Consider the following 17239-nt stretch of genomic DNA (forward strand, 5'->3'; position numbering starts at 1 on the left):
GCTCAATGTTCGTGTGTTCGAACGGGTTTCGAACCCCATTATAGTCTATGGGGAACAGATACTCGTTAAGGGGGAAACCCAAATCCGTGTCTAGAGGGTCACCAAGTCCACTATGACAACCCAGGAAATGATGCCAACACCTCTGGAATGACACTGGGACAGCAGGGGAAGCATGTCTGGGGGCATCTAACACACCAAAGACCCTCTATTACCCCAACATCACAGCCTAACAACTACACACTTTACACACTCAATACCACCTCTCTGACAGTAGGAAAACACCTTGAAACATGTGTATTTGGCACTTGCAGTGAGGAGAGCTTGTCACCAGCAGTGAATTTGGCCCTTGTAGTAAGTTGAGGTTGGCACCAACATTTGTTTTGAAAATCAGGGTGGATTGAGCCTCTAACCAGCAGAGTTTGGGCAAATTCATGGTGGAGGGAGCCTCTAAAAACCCCAGTTTGGACCAATTCATGGTGGAGGGAGACTCTAAAAACCCCAGTTTGGACCAATTCATGGTGGAGGGAGACTCTAAAAACCCCAGTTTGGACCAATTCATGGTGGAGGGAGCCTCTAAAAACCCCAGTTTGGACCAATTCATGGTGGAGGGAGCCTCTAAACAGCCCAGTTTGGACCAATTCATGGTGGAGGGAGCCTCTAAAAACCCCAGTTTGGACCAATTCATGGTGGAGGGAGCCTCTAAACAGCCCAGTTTGGGCAAATTCATGGTGGAGGGAGCCTCTAAACAGCCCAGTTTGGGCAAATTCATGGTGGAGGGAGCCTCTAACCAGCCCAGTTTGGACCAATTCATGGTGGAGGGAGCCTCTAAAAACCCCAGTTTGGACCAATTCATGGTGGAGGGAGCCTCTAAAAACCCCAGTTTGGACCAATTCATGGTGGAGGGAGCCTCTAAAAACCCCAGTTTGGACCAATTCATGGTGGAGGGAGCCTCTAAAAACCCCAGTTTGGACCAATTCATGGTGGAGGGAGCCTCTAAAAACCCCAGTTTGGACCAATTCATGATGGAGGGAGCCTCTAAACAGCCCAGTTTGGGCAAATTCATGGTGGAGGGAGCCTCTAAACAGCCCAGTTTGGACCAATTCATGGTGGAGGGAGCCTCTAAAAACCCCAGTTTGGACCAATTCATGGTGGAGGGAGCCTCTAAAAACCCCAGTTTGGACCAATTCATGGTGGAGGGAGCCTCTAAACAGCCCAGTTTGGGCAAATTCATGGTGGAGGGAGCCTCTAAAAACCCCCAGTTTGGACCAATTCATGGTGGAGGGAGCCTCTAAAAACCCCAGTTTGGACCAATTCATGGTGGAGGGAGCCTCTAAACAGCCCAGTTTGGACCAATTCATGGTGGAGGGAGCCTCTAAAAACCCCAGTTTGGACCAATTCATGGTGGAGGGAGCCTCTAAAAACCCCAGTTTGGACCAATTCATGGTGGAGGGAGCCTCTAAACAGCCCAGTTTGGGCAAATTCATGGTGGAGGGAGCCTCTAAAAACCCCCAGTTTGGACCAATTCATGGTGGAGGGAGCCTCTAAAAACCCCAGTTTGGACCAATTCATGGTGGAGGGAGCCTCTAAACAGCCCAGTTTGGGCAAATTCATGGTGGAGGGAGCCTCTAAACAGCCCAGTTTGGGCAAATTCATGGTGGAGGGAGCCTCTAAAAACCCCAGTTTGGACCAATTCATGGTGGAGGGAGCCTCTAAAAACCCCAGTTTGGACCAATTCATGGTGGAGGGAGCCTCTAAAAACCCCAGTTTGGACCAATTCATGATGGAGGGAGCCTCTAAACAGCCCAGTTTGGACCAATTCATGGTGGAGAGAGCCTCTAAAAACCCCAGTGTGGACCAATTCATGGTGGAGGGAGCCTCTAAACAGGCCAGTTTGGGCAAATTCATGGTGGAGGGAGCCTCTAAACAGCCCAGTTTGGGCAAATTCATGGTGGAGGGAGCCTCTAACCAGCCCAGTTTGGACCAATTCATGGTGGAGGGAGCCTCTAAAAACCCCAGTTTGGACCAATTCATGGTGGAGGGAGCCTCTAAACAGCCCAGTTTGGACCAATTCATGGTGGAGGGAGCCTCTAAAAACCCCAGTTTGGACCAATTCATGGTGGAGGGAGCCTCTAAACAGCCCAGTTTGGACCAATTCATGGTGGAGGGAGCCTCTAAAAACCCCAGTTTGGACCAATTCATGGTGGAGGGAGCCTCTAAAAACCCCAGTTTGGACCAATTCATGATGGAGGGAGCCTCTAAACAGCCCAGTTTGGACCAATTCATGGTGGAGGGAGCCTCTAAAAACCCCTGTTTGGACCAATTCATGGTGGAGGGAGCCTCTAAACAGGCCAGTTTGGGCAAATTCATGGTGGAGGGAGCCTCTAAACAGGCCAGTTTGGGCAAATTCATGGTGGAGGGAGCCTCTAACCAGCCCAGTTTGGACCAATTCATGGTGGAGGGAGCCTCTAAAAACCCCAGTTTGGACCAATTCATGGTGGAGGGAGCCTCTAAACAGCCCAGTTTGGACCAATTCATGGTGGAGGGAGCCTCTAAAAACCCCAGTTTGGACCAATTCATGGTGGAGGGAGCCTCTAAACAGCCCAGTTTGGGCAAATTCATGGTGGAGGGAGCCTCTAAACAGCCCAGTTGGGGCAAATTCATGGTGGAGGGAGCCTCTAAAAACCCCAGTTTGGACCAATTCATGGTGGAGGGAGCCTCTAAAAACCCCAGTTTGGACCAATTCATGATGGAGGGAGCCTCTAAACAGCCCAGTTTGGACCAATTCATGGTGGAGAGAGCCTCTAAAAACCCCAGTTTGGACCAATTCATGGTGGAGGGAGCCTCTAAACAGGCCAGTTTGGGCAAATTCATGGTGGAGGGAGCCTCTAAACAGCCCAGTTTGGGCAAATTCATGGTGGAGGGAGCCTCTAAAAACCCCAGTTTGGACCAATTCATGGTGGAGGGAGCCTCTAAACAGCCCAGTTTGGGCAAATTCATGGTGGAGGGAGCCTCTAAACAGCCCAGTTTGGGCAAATTCATGGTGGAGGGAGCCTCTAACCAGCCCAGTTTGGACCAATTCATGGTGGAGGGAGCCTCTAAAAACCCCAGTTTGGACCAATTCATGGTGGAGGGAGCCTCTAAACAGCCCAGTTTGGACCAATTCATGGTGGAGGGAGCCTCTAAAAACCCCAGTTTGGACCAATTCATGGTGGAGGGAGCCTCTAAACAGCCCAGTTTGGACCAATTCATGGTGGAGGGAGCCTCTAAAAACCCCAGTTTGGACCAATTCATGGTGGAGGGAGCCTCTAAAAACCCCAGTTTGGACCAATTCATGATGGAGGGAGCCTCTAAACAGCCCAGTTTGGACCAATTCATGGTGGAGAGAGCCTCTAAAAACCCCATTTTGGACCAATTCATGGTGGAGGGAGCCTCTAAACAGGCCAGTTTGGGCAAATTCATGGTGGAGGGAGCCTCTAAACAGGCCAGTTTGGGCAAATTCATGGTGGAGGGAGCCTCTAACCAGCCCAGTTTGGACCAATTCATGGTGGAGGGAGCCTCTAAAAACCCCAGTTTGGACCAATTCATGGTGGAGGGAGCCTCTAAACAGCCCAGTTTGGACCAATTCATGGTGGAGGGAGCCTCTAAAAACCCCAGTTTGGACCAATTCATGGTGGAGGGAGCCGCTAAACAGCCCAGTTTGGACCAATTCATGGTGGAGGGAGCCTCTAACCAGCAGAGTTGGTGGAAATCAGGGTGGAGGGAGACTCTAACCAGCAGAGTTGTGGGAAAGCAGGGTGGAGGGAGCCTCTAACCAGCAGAGTTGGTGGAAATCAGGGTGGAGGGAGCCTCTAACCAGCAGAGTTGTGGGAAAGCAGGGTGGAGGGAGCCTCTAACCAGCAGAGTTGTGGGAAAGCAGGGTGGAGGGAGCCTCTAACCAGCAGAGTTGTGGGAAAGCAGGGTGGAGGGAGCCTCTAACCAGCAGAGTTGTGGGAAAGCAGGGTGGAGGGAGCCTCTAACCAGCAGAGTTGGTGGAAATCAGGGTGGAGGGAGCCTCTAACCAGCAGAGTTGGGGGAAATCAGGGTGGAGGGAGCCTAGTATTAGCAGAATTGTGCAACGCTTATGGTGGATGAGTATGAGGATGCGGAGGAATTGGAGAGGTTGAGTACAGACATGGAGTTTCATGTTGGGGTGCTTTACACAGGTGGGCCCAAAAATGAAGGCTCTATCCAGTGGTGGTTCATTTTTATCAAAGTGAGCCGGTCGGCACTCTCAGCTGACAGACGGGTGCGCTTGTCAGTGATGATGCCACCGGCTGCACTGAACACCCTCTCAGATAGGACGCTGGCAGCAGGACAGGATAGCACCTCCAAGGCATATAGGGCAAGTTCAAGCCACAGGTCCAACTTCGACACCCAATACGTGTAGGGCGCAGAGGGGTCGGAGAGGACAGGGCTGTGGTCGGAAAGGTATTCCCGCAACATGCGCCTATACTTCTCACGCCTGGTGACACTAGGACCCTCCGTGGTGGCACTTTGGCGAGGGGGTGCCATCAAGGTGTCCCAGACCTTAGACAGTGTGCCCCTCGTTTGTGTGGACCGGTGAGAACTTGGTTGCCTACTGGAGGAACTGCCCTCCCTGCCGCCAACGTCACATGCTGGAAACATCTCCATCATATTCTGCACCAATTGCCTGTGGCAAGCATTGATGCGATTGGCCCTCCCCTCTACCGGAATAAAAGACGAGATGTTGTTTTTATACCGGGGGTCAAGGATAGCAAAGATCCAGTACTGGTTGTCCTCCATGATTTTGACAATACGCTTGTCGGTTGTAAAGCACCCCAACATGAACTCAGCCATGTCTGCCACAGTGTTAGTTGGCATGACTCCTCTGGCCCCACCGGAAAGTTCAATCTCCATTTCCTCCTCATCCTCCATGTCTACCCATCCGCGCTGCAACAATGGGACGATTCAAAGTTGCCCGGAAGCCTCCTGTATCACCATCACATCATCGGACAACTCTTCTTCCTCCTCCTCCTCCTCCTCCTCCATTAAACGCAGTGAAGCGGACAGATGTGTGGACCTACTCTCCAGCTGTGACGGATCGGATGCTATCCCTAACTCCTCTGTGTGATCTGAGTTATCCCTGATGTCAATCAGGGATTCTCTCAGAACACACAAGAGCGGGATTGTAAGGCTCACCATCGCATCCTCAGAGCTCACCCTCCTTGTGGACTCCTCAAAGACCCGTAGGATGTCACAAAGGTCTCTCATCCATGGCCACTCATGGATGTGAAACTGAGGCAGCTGACTTTGTGGCACCCTAGGGTTTTGTAGCTGGTATTCCATCAAAGGTCTCTGCTGCTCAACCACTCTATTCAACATCTGAAACGTTGAGTTCCAGCGTGTGGGGACGTCGCACAAAAGCCGGTGTTGTGGCACATGCAGGCGTTGCTGGAGAGATTTTAAGCTAGCAGCGGCTACTGTCGACTTGCGAAAGTGGGCGCACATGCGCCGCACTTTCACCAGTAGCTCTGGAACATTGGGGTAGCTCTTTAGGAAACGTTGCACCACTAGGTTGAAGACGTGGGCCAGGCATGGAACATGTTGGAGTCCGGCAAGCTCCAGAGCTGCTACCAGGTTCCGGCCGTTATCACAAACGACCATGCCTGGGCCCAGGTGCAGCGGCTCAAACCATATTGCGGTCTCATCGAGGAGGGCATCCCTCACCTCGGAGGCAGTGTGCTGTCTGTCCCCCAAGCTGATCAGCTTCAGCACAGCCTGCTGACGTCTACCAACGCCAGTGCTGCAACGTTTCCAACTCGTAGCTGGGGTCAATCTAACAGCGGAGGAGGAGGCGGTGGCGGAGGAGGAGGCGGTGGCGGTAGAGGAGGAGGAGGAGGGGGGTGTTCTTCTCGTGTCCCTGCCAGGAATGTTAGGCGGGGAGACGAGGTACACCGGGCCAGTTTGGGAAGCAGTCCCAGCCTCAACTACATTCACCCAGTGTGCCGTCAGTGAAATGTAGCGTCCCTGTCCGCATGCACTTGTCCACGCGTCGGTGGTCAAGTGGACCTTTGTGCAAAGCGCGGAACTAAGGGCCCGCCTGATGTTGAGTGACACGTGCTGGTGCAAGGCGGGGACGGCACACCGGGAGAAGTAGTGACGGCTAGGGACGGCATAGCGAGGTGCCGCAGTTGCCATCAGGTCCAGGAAGGCGGGAGTTTCAACAAGCCGGAACGCCAACATCTCCTGGGCCAGCAGTTTAGCGATGTTGGCGTTCAAGGCTTGCGCGTGTGGGTGGTTAGCAGTGTATTTCTGCCGCCGCTCCAATGTCTGAGAGATGGTGGGTTGTTGTAAAGAAGCGCCTGATGGTGCCTTTGATGGTGCAGGAGAAGGAGATAAGACAGGAACAGGGGAGGATGAGGGAGAAGTCAACAAAGTGGCGGAGGCAGATGAAGTGGTGTCCTGGCTCGTCCTCTGGAGTGCATCGCCAGCACAGTCAGCAGTGGCAGTGGCAGAGGCAGAGGCAGTGGCAGAGGCAGTGGCAGTGGCGTGAACGGCAGGCGGCCTTTGTCCTGCCGTTGCTGCCTGCCACTGATTCCAGTGCTTGGATTCCAAATGACGGCACATTGAAGTGGTGGACAGGTTGCTCTTCTCAGAGCCCCTAATCAATTTCGAGAGGCAAATTGTGCAGACAACACTATATCTGTCCTCGGCGCATTCCTTGAAAAAACTCCACACCTTCGAGAAACGTGCCCTCGAGGTGGGAGTTTTTCGGGGCTGGGTACGAACTGGAACATCTTGGGAGATTCCGGGTGTGGCCTGGCTTCGCCTAAGCTGCTGACCTCTGCCTCTGCCTCTAGCTACCCTTTTTGGTGCTGCACTTGCCTCAACATCCACACTACTTTCCCCGCTTGACATCCCCCCTGTCCAGGTCGGGTCAGTGTCCTCATCATCCACCACTTCCTCTTCCAACTCCTGTCTCATCTCCTCCTCCCGCACAATGCGCCGGTCAACTGGATGCCCTGACGGCAACTGCGTCACATCATCGTCGATGAGGGTGGGTTGCTGGTCATCCACCACCAAATCGAACGGAGATGGAGGAGACTCTAGTGTTTGAGCATCTGGACACAGATGCTCCTCTGTTAGGTTCGTGGAATCGTGACGTGGAGAGGCAGGTTGAGGGACAATGAAAGGAGCGGAGAACAGCTCTGGGGAGCAGGGACAGTTGGGGTTATTGTTCTGTGAAGCTTGGGAATTTTGGGAGGAAGGAGGACAAGACTGTTGGGTAATAGGAGGAGAGGAGGCAGAGTCTGACTGGCTGCTGGACAATGTGCTGTAAGCGTTCTCTGACAGCCATTGCAAGACCTGTTCCTGGTTCTCGGGCCTACTAAGGTTTGTACCCTGCAGTTTAGTTAATGTGGCAAGCAACCCTGGCACTGTGGAGTGGCGCAATGCTTGCTGCCCCACAGGAGTAGGCACGGGACGCCCTGTGGCTTCACTGCTACCTTGCTCCCCAGAACCATTCCCCCGACCTCGCCCACGGCCTCGTCCACGTCCCTTTCCGGGAGCCTTGCGCATTTTGAATTCCCAGTTAGAAATTGGCACTATATACCAGTAGCAAAAATTGTGGGTGCACGTAACCCCAATATATTCTTTGAATTCCCAGTCAGACAATGGCACTATATACCAGTAGCAAGAAATGAGGGTATTTATAACCCCAATATATTCTTTGAATTCCCGGTCAGAAACTGGCACTATATGGCAGTAGCAAGAAATGAGGGTATTTATAACCCCAATATATTCTTTGAATTCCCAGTCAGACAATGGCACTGTATACCAGTAGTAAAAATTGTGGGTGCACGTATCCCCAATATATTCTTTGAATTACCAGTCAGAAACTGGCACTATATGGCAGTAGCAAGAAATGAGGGTATTTGTAACCCCAATATATTCTTTGAATTCCCAGTCAGAAACTGGCACTGTATACCAGTAGTAAAAATTGTGGGTGCACGTAACCCCAATATATTCTTTGAATTCCCAGTCAGAAACTGGCACTATATGGCAGTAGCAAGAAATGAGGGTATTTATAACCCCAATATATTCTTTGAATTCCCAGTCAGACAATGGCACTGTATACCAGTAGTAAAAATTGTGGGTGCACGTAACCCCAATATATTCTTTGAATTACCAGTCAGAAACTGGCACTATATGGCAGTAGCAAGAAATGAGGGTATTTGTAACCCCAATATATTCTTTGAATTCCCAGTCAGAAACTGGCACTGTATACCAGTAGTAAAAATTGTGGGTGCACGTAACCCCAATATATTCTTTGAATTCCCAGTCAGACAATGGCACTATATACCAGTAGCAAGAAATGAGGGTATTTATAACCCCAATATATTCTTTGAATTCCCAGTCAGAAACTGGCACTATATGGCAGTAGCAAGAAATGAGGGTATTTATAACCCCAATATATTCTTTGAATTCCCAGTCAGAAACTGGCACTATATGGCAGTAGCAAGAAATGAGGGTATTTATAACCCCAATATATTCTTTGAATTCCCAGTCAGACAATGGCACTGTATACCAGTAGTAAAAATTGTGGGTGCACGTAACCCCAATATATTCTTTGAATTCCCAGTCAGAAACTGGCACTATATGGCAGTAGCAAGAAATGAGGGTATTTGTAACCCCAATATATTCTTTGAATTCCCAGTCAGAAACTGGCACTGTATACCAGTAGTAAAAATTGTGGGTGCACGTAACCCCAATATATTCTTTGAATTACCAGTCAGAAACTGGCACTATATGGCAGTAGCAAGAAATGAGGGTATTTGTAACCCCAATATATTCTTTGAATTCCCAGTCAGAAACTGGCACTGTATACCAGTAGTAAAAATTGTGGGTGCACGTAACCCCAATATATTCTTTGAATTCCCAGTCAGACAATGGCACTATATGGCAGTAGCAAGAAATGAGGGTATTTATAACCCCAATATATTCTTTGAATTCCCAGTCAGACAATGGCACTGTATACCAGTAGTAAAAATTGTGGGTGCACGTAACCCCAATATATTCTTTGAATTCCCAGTCAGAAACTGGCACTATATGGCAGTAGCAAGAAATGAGGGTATTTATAACCCCAATATATTCTTTGAATTCCCAGTCAGACAATGGCACTGTATACCAGTAGTAAAAATTGTGGGTGCACATAACCCCCATATATTCTTTGAATTACCAGTCAGAAACTGGCACTATATGGCAGTAGCAAGAAATGAGGGTATTTGTAACCCCAATATATTCTTTGAATTCCCAGTCAGAAACTGGCACTGTATACCAGTAGTAAAAATTGTGGGTGCACGTAACCCCAATATATTCTTTGAATTCCCAGTCAGACAATGGCACTATATACCAGTAGCAAGAAATGAGGGTATTTATAACCCCAATATATTCTTTGAATTCCCAGTCAGACAATGGCACTGTATACCAGTAGTAAAAATTGTGGGTGCACGTAACCCCAATATATTCTTTGAATTACCAGTCAGAAACTGGCACTATATGGCAGTAGCAAGAAATGAGGGTATTTATAACCCCAATATATTCTTTGAATTCCCAGTCAGAAACTGGCACTGTATACCAGTAGTAAAAATTGTGGGTGCACGTAACCCCAATATATTCTTTGAATTCCCAGTCAGACAATGGCACTATATGGCAGTAGCAAAAATACTGGGTGTATATAGCCCCAATTCTATTGCTAGGGGACTTGCAGGGTATTTCTGGGGTGAAGGTGGGGGGGCACACCGTTGGAACGGGTATCGGGGTATATATCGGGTATACGGGAATACACTGACAGTGTATTCCATTCAGGATCCTGGGAAAGCTGGGTTGCGGCGATTGAGCCCGTCAGTGCCACGTTACACTGACAAGCTTCTCCCTGGAATTTAGCTCTTACAAGAGCTGTTGTGGTTGTCTTCTCCTTCCTATCCTAGCCTGTCCCTGCCTACCCAGAATCTAAGCCCTAGCTAGCTGGACGGAAACCTCCGTCCTCGGTGAATTGCAAGCTCAGAATGACGCGAACCTGGGCGGCGCTGTTCTTTTAAATTAGAGGTCACATGTTTTCGGCAGCCAATGGGTTTTGCCTACTTTTCTCAACGTCACCGGTGTCGTAGTTCCTGTCCCACCTACCCTGCGCTGTTATTGGAGCAAAAAAGGCGCCAGGGAAGGTGGGAGGGGAATCGAGTAATGGCGCACTTTACCACGCGGTGTTCGATTCGATTCGAACATGCCAAACAGCCTAATATCCGATCGAACATGAGTTCGATAGAACACTGTTCGCTCATCTCTAATGTTTACGTCCCCTTTAAATTTAAGCGACCTGTTCTTTTTCAAGTCACTTCTTTTATATATGTATTGAATTTTACCTTCCTTCTCGCAACAATATCACATCCCAAACACATTGCATTATCTTATCTGACATCCCTATGTGTCTTTTATCCATGTGTTTATTTTGCTAAGGCAAGCGGTTTAGTTTTTGTCGCCCTGGGATATGGAATTGCTTGTGCGCAGTGCACTAGATACATTTATACCTACAGAGCAAATTTTTGTTATAAAAAACTTTAAAAAAAAACCAAAAACTATTCTTGGTAATAAAATAGACATGACTGCACAGCAAACAAGGACTACAAGGGAAAAAAATAGAAGAAACATGAATAAAAATAGCAGGAGAGCATGCGCCTGCCAATAAAATAAAATCATCCGAAGATATAAAAGTGCTTCAATAAATTATAGCATGCATAATGTATTAATGCCTGGTTTATGTGTTCTGAGGATAAAGACTCCTTCATCAAAGCCTTGTGGTCAAGATGGATAACTCATTGCATTAAGCCTGATCTCCTATTTGTGATACTGAGACGTTTTTTCCCCCGCACTGGATCCATACGAGTCTCTGAACAATTTGGCGAATGCACATTTGCTGTGATGAAGTTTTGATATTTTAATTCAGTCTTAAATAATCGAAATGTTTAGCTTGAGCTTTATTCTGCCGGAATATTTGTGCTCCGGCTTTTCAATGTCTATGTTCATTACATAGTCGTGTATCTATATTTTCGTGTTTCATCCAAGAGCTGTGTACAGGATGACAGTGAGGTGGTAGGACGGGTTTTTAAGATTTTGACAACTTTCAATGACTCTTACAGATCTGGAAAACAAAAGGGAATATAGACACCGAGCAGACCGTAGTGTAGTAGTCTTATAGACGTGGGAGAATTAAACAGAGGAATGACGCTCACCTTATAGGGTTGTGAGCCCAAGTCACAACTCTGAAATCACAAAATGAGATGACCGAAGGGGTTCTCTTCAAATTGGGGCAGCATGTTCCTAGCACCACATGGGTGTATAATCATACAGACAAAGGACCAATAGACCGGATTCCAGATGAATCCGGCAGAAAGGAACTGCGGTAAAGAAACTATTACACCTGAGGAAGGGCGTGGTTATATGCCCGAAACGCGTTGTGTGTGAGTTTGATGCCAATAAATCTATATTTTCCAATTAAGAAGAGCGCAGTTCCTTTCTGTCGGATTCATCTGGAATCCGGTCTATTGGTCTTACAGATCTGGGGAAGGGCATTATCCTGTGTGGGGGCACTGAGGGGGCATTATCCTGTGTGGGGGCACTGGCGGAGGCATTATCCTCTGTGGGAGCACTGAGGGGGCATTGTCCTGTGTGGAGGGCACTGAAGGAGCATTGTCCCGTGTGGGGGCACTGAGGGGGCATTGTCCTGTGTGGGGGCACTGAGGGAGAACATTATCATGTGTGGAGGAACTGAGGAGGCATTATCCTGTAGGGGGGCACTGAGGGAGAACATTATCATGTGTGGAGGAACTGAGGAGGCATTATCTTGTGTGGGGGCACTGGGGAGACATTGTCCTGTGTGGGGGCACCGAGGGAGAACATTATCATGTGTGGAGGAACTGAGGAGGCATTATCCTGTGTGGGGGCAATGAGGAGGTTTTATCTTTTGTGGAGGCACTGAGGGGGCATTATCTTTTGTGGAGGCACTGAGGGGGCATTATCTTGTGTGGAGGCACTGAGGGGGCATTATCTTGTGTGGGGGCAATGTGGAGGCATTATCTTGTGTGTGGTAATAAACCTTCCCTGCCTTCTCTCTGGGAGCTCTGGCTGAAGTTACAATGAGTGCTGTATACACAGCTATGTGCGCCGCCATGATGGGGCCGCAGTCACGGTCACATGATCCGCCGGGCTCAGTGTCTTGAAAGAGCTGCTTGGTCCTACAGGGCCCAGATCAGCTCTGTAAATCTAAAGAACAACGTGCAGGAGGTCTCTTATGACCTTATGGGGACAAAAAGAAGCAAAAATTAGTTCAATGAGACGTATGAGAAAAATGTTACAGCCCTCTAAACTGCACATACAAAATAAACCTAAAACATGTCTGGTCCTGGACCACAAATTGGCTTGGTATTGAAGTGGTTAATAGGAGATTGATTGTTGGTACCGCCAATAATAAGAGAATGGGAATGGAGATGAGCGAGTACTATTCGAAATTCCCATTTCGAATAGCACGCTCCCATAGGTATAAACGGACGCAGGCCGCTTCCATTCATTCCTATGGGTGTGTGCTTTTCGAAACGGGGATTTCGATTAGTACTCGCTCATCTCTAAATGGGAAGTTCTGCTCTCCTATGAGAGGTATTGAACTTGCATCTCCAATAGACTGCCAAGTAAAACTACCTAGCAAGTATCACTGGTGTCTTTGGACTGAAACAATGGAGTTAACAGGCTAAATCCCAGTCTGCTGACCCTTGCTTGACAGGAGACAGTCAGTATTGTCTATGCACAGTAGATTGCCACTAAATAGCATTGAAATTTGTATAAACCATTGACAACTACTGAGTGTCCATGCCCACTTGTACTCAGTATTGGGCAATAATAGCTAAAGTATGACTGTATTATAAAACACACAGGGACCCCAAATGTGTGACCTAGCTTTCCCAAACCCCTGTGTAACAAATCTCCCTAGTTATATAATGATGTATGCTATTGTAATTCACTGCAATGCTATTCTGCAGCATATCCTATATGTCAAAGGTTTATTTTTATTATTTAGTTTTTTTATGTAGATTGTGAGCCCCATATAGGAATCACAATGTACTTTTTTTTCTCCTATCAGTATGTTTTTGTCGAATGGGAGGAAATCCACGCAAACACGGGGAGGACATACAAACTCCTTGCAGATGTTGCTCCTGGCGGGATTCGAACCCAGGACTCCAGCACTGCAAGTCTTCTAACCACTGCGCCAAAGGTTTATTGAACAACAGCTATATATACAAACCAGGATTGTCACTTCCATAGAAGGACATTTTCCTATCCATGATCATTGTGATTACGTAATTACGTAGCTGCAGATACAGTATCTCTATGTCTATTTTATTTTTTCATTTTTTTTTTTTAACCTCTGTTTCACCCGTGCAGTACTCACTATCTGCTGCATTTCCAATATGTACATAAGAACCCAAACACCGCCAAAATAAATCGCACCTGTGTGAACACCTGGAGTCTGCTGTGAATTCATCACATTAGTAATAATATTTCTCCAACCATGATAGTGTTAGTAAACTGGTAGATGTGCCGGTATTCTCAATGGCTACAAATACAACCGCTGCTCTATTATAAGTCATCTGTGAGAGGTAGCCATGTGACTAATGATGTCATTACATTGTAATTGTAATTTTGCTATCTACCTCTATCTATCTATCTATCTATCTATCTCCTATCTATCTGTCTCCTATCTATCTATCTATCTATCTATCTATCTATCTATCTATCTATCGTCTATCTATCTACTTGTATCTATGTATCTATCTATCTACCGGTCATCTATCCCTCTATCTATTTACCTGTCATCTATCTGTTTATCTATCTATCTATCTATCTATCTATCTATCTATCTATCTATCTATCTATAGTCTATCTATCTACTTGTTATCTATTCGCCCTATCTATCTATCTATCTATCTATCTATCTGTCTTCTATCTATCTATCTATCTATCTATCTATCTATCTATCTCCTATCTATCTATCTATCTATCTATCTATCTATTATCTATCTATCTATCTATCTATCTATCTATCTACCTGTATCTATCTATCTATCTATCTATCTATCTATCTATCTATCTTCTATCTATCTATCTATCTATCTATCTATCTATCTCTTATCTATCTATCTATCTATCTATCTATCTACTATCTATCTATCTATCTATCTATCTATCCATTATCTATCTATCTATCTATCTATCTATGTATCTATCACTGTATATTGCTAGTCTGGAGAGGTTATGGTGTGGAGGAGACGTCTTCTGTTAGGAGGAATACTGTGTAGCCTTTCCCTTTGCAGTAATTCCCCCCAGGCATTTAGGAGGGGTGATGTTCACACCCCTGAGGCCATCTCTAGTTGCCGTCATTCTGCAGCATTTGTTGCATGATCCTGACACAAGTAGTCTTGTAAGAATATTGCAGAGAACGTTGCGATATATGATCTCCTGCTCATCCGCTTCACCTTTGGGAGAGGGGCTATCTGAGCTCCCTTTAGCACCTGTTCTCAATTGTGTATACAAAGAAAAGACAAAACTTTTCCAGATCTGTCAGACAAGGCGCTTGGCCATGTAACAGCTGGAATGCGATGACTGTGGATTGTTTTCCTCCATGATGTCTATTGTGATGAGTCTGTCAGTGATTCTTCCTTCTGCGCGTAGTCAGTACCTGGTGCCCGGCTCACCATGACAGTGTGACTATGATAGTGAGCGACGGTCATGCCATTGTCTTTACAGAAGGTTATGAATGATTCATTGTAGACCTGACACTGTCTGTCTAATGCAGTCTATGAGGTAACAAGACCTTTTCTTTATTTGTTTCTAGGACACCTTCAAGGTCAGCAAATATGAAGTGTCTCCCGATATGAAGTACGTTCTCCTCGCATTTAATGTCAAACCGGTAAGTAGAAGGAGCTCCATGTTGAGCGTGAACTTCTGTGAGAGGAAAATGCACCATGAGTGGAAAGTGTCTTCTTATCCTATCAACCGAAGGACGCATCCGATTATTGTATGCAAATGCAGAGAACAGCGCCATCTAGCAGTCAACTGAGAAAACTACACTGCCCAATAGTCAGGATTATAGAAACCCGTATAGGCCATTGTACAGAAAGAAGTATACAGTACAAGAAATAAATGACACTGCTAACTGGCAACCCCTTTTTAAGAAAAAAAATATTTTTTTAAGGAAAAATGTATTAACCTCTTAAAGTGGCCAAAAATTGTGCCATTTAGTAGTTGCTCCCTGCTCATGGCACTTTCTAAGTAAATGGGTGTGGTATGGGGTCAGAACTGGACGTGACTGAGTGGGGTGGTACATTTAGGATTACCTACTACCTGGAGTGTATTTCAGTTTCTGGCCCCCAATTATTAGTAAGAAGCCCATGCCGCTTAGTAATTGCAGCACACCTAACACCAGTAGGGTACAAAGGGGGCATGTTGAAGTTGGACAGGTTGCGGAGCCATATGTAAGCTAGTATAAATCTTCCCTCCCAGTGCACCGATCGTTTCTGAAGAAGCAGTGACTGGATATTAAGACTGTCATTGATAATGCCAGTCTCCATTAATTTGCCCCACATCTTCTAATTAGTCATTGAGACCAATAGCGATAATGACACTGCCTTATTCTATATACTCTTCTAAGATTATAAGTCAAGTGGGTGGGGCTACTTAATGAGTGACAGCCTTCTCAGTATGAATGTGTACAGTAGTATGAGATCTGACAATCACTGAGTAGGACTGTCCACTTGACTATTAAGCTCTGAAACAGCAGAGATTTACCATATAATAAGATAAGATAAGATAAGATAATCCTTTAAAAGTCCCACCATGGGGAAATTCAGTGTGTTACATCAGCATGAAAAATACAGTAATAGTACAAGAAAGAACACATACAAGCGCAGAATAGAAAGATAAAAAAAGATACTAGAAGTGATAGCAACTAATAGGAAAGACTTCAGGATTATTTAGTTCTCTGTGCAGAGTGATCTTCGCTTAGCCTGACTTTTTTACACAGGACCCCTGCAGATCAGACGTTTCCTGGCACCCGAAGCGCCTGGCATAGTTTACATGCTGGGCACTGCACTGCTTCCTCGCTGTACTTTTAGTAATGGTAGGTATATGTAGTGTATGTGCAGAAGTGTCCTATAGACTTGAATGAGACATCACTACAGTACTGATCAGTGGTACACAAAGTACAGCTGGTGAGCAGCATCTAACAGGCAGGAGTGTAACTTCTAGCTTAGCAGCCATAGCAGCCATTACAGGGCCCACAGTATTATAGGGCCTGGTCTCCTAGCCTGGCACACAGGGTTTTTCTGTCCGCTTGAGAAGTCGGACATCTTCACTTGCGGACAGGGAAGGACGGGCACAGAGTGCAAAAGAACACACTCAATGCCGATTGAAATGAATGACAGGTGTCACGTACACAGCTAGTGTCCACTCCTAATGTCCATGACAGATTTTGAGCGAACACTAGGAGCGGACACTACCTGTCACTACTGACACTGACGGTAGTGTGAACGCCCCCTTACATCAAGCGAGGCGTCGTTTGACATTGACCTGCGTGGTGTGTTGCATCCAATCACCTGACCACGTTCAAAGTCCGTGAGTTCTGCGGAGCTCCCCATTCTACTCTCTCACCATGTCTAATGTCTACTGAGGTCACTGATATGGAGTACCTGGCAATAGGAGGCAGCACAATGCACCTAATATGAAAAACGTATGTTTTGGGGGTGTCTGGATACTTTTGATCACATAGTATATATTAGGACACCTGTGGTAGAACAGAAAAACAACATTTATTCATATATAATAGTTGGTAGACCCCAGCAGATACTTCCTTACGGATGGTATTGAGCGACACAATACTCCCGGATGCCTAGTGATACGCCTGGTGTATGTGAGCCATCGGTTGGGTGCAGTTTCTCTGGCCAGCACTCGTCACTCTCTATCTCCCAGTTTTGGGCATCTGCCGACTCTGGGGGCACATCCCTACAATCACCGTTCACCTTCCACTTCGTTATCGCATAGGCCACCGTCGATTTTGGGTAATTCAGTTCGCTTGCTACGTCCCTTATGGATCGTCCATTTCTGTGGTACCCCACAATTACCCCTTTCTCAAAAT

The 17239-nt window shown here is 46.8% G+C and overlaps 1 protein-coding gene across 4 annotated transcripts in view; it reads left to right on the forward strand.

The window, feature by feature from the left end:
* The window catches only part of DPP6 (dipeptidyl peptidase like 6), a 1283113-nt gene that overhangs the window by 1111847 nt on the left and 154027 nt on the right, over positions 1–17239 (forward strand). For all 4 annotated transcript variants that reach the window (XM_075271529.1, XM_075271531.1, XM_075271527.1 and 1 more), the window contains exon 5: positions 14942–15016. In XM_075271529.1, the coding sequence (XP_075127630.1) occupies positions 14942–15016 (75 nt within the window). The remainder of the gene's footprint in view (positions 1–14941; positions 15017–17239) is intronic.

The sequence above is a fragment of the Leptodactylus fuscus genome, chromosome 4 (assembly GCF_031893055.1).
Source record: "Leptodactylus fuscus isolate aLepFus1 chromosome 4, aLepFus1.hap2, whole genome shotgun sequence".
Lineage (NCBI taxonomy): Eukaryota > Metazoa > Chordata > Amphibia > Anura > Leptodactylidae > Leptodactylus > Leptodactylus fuscus.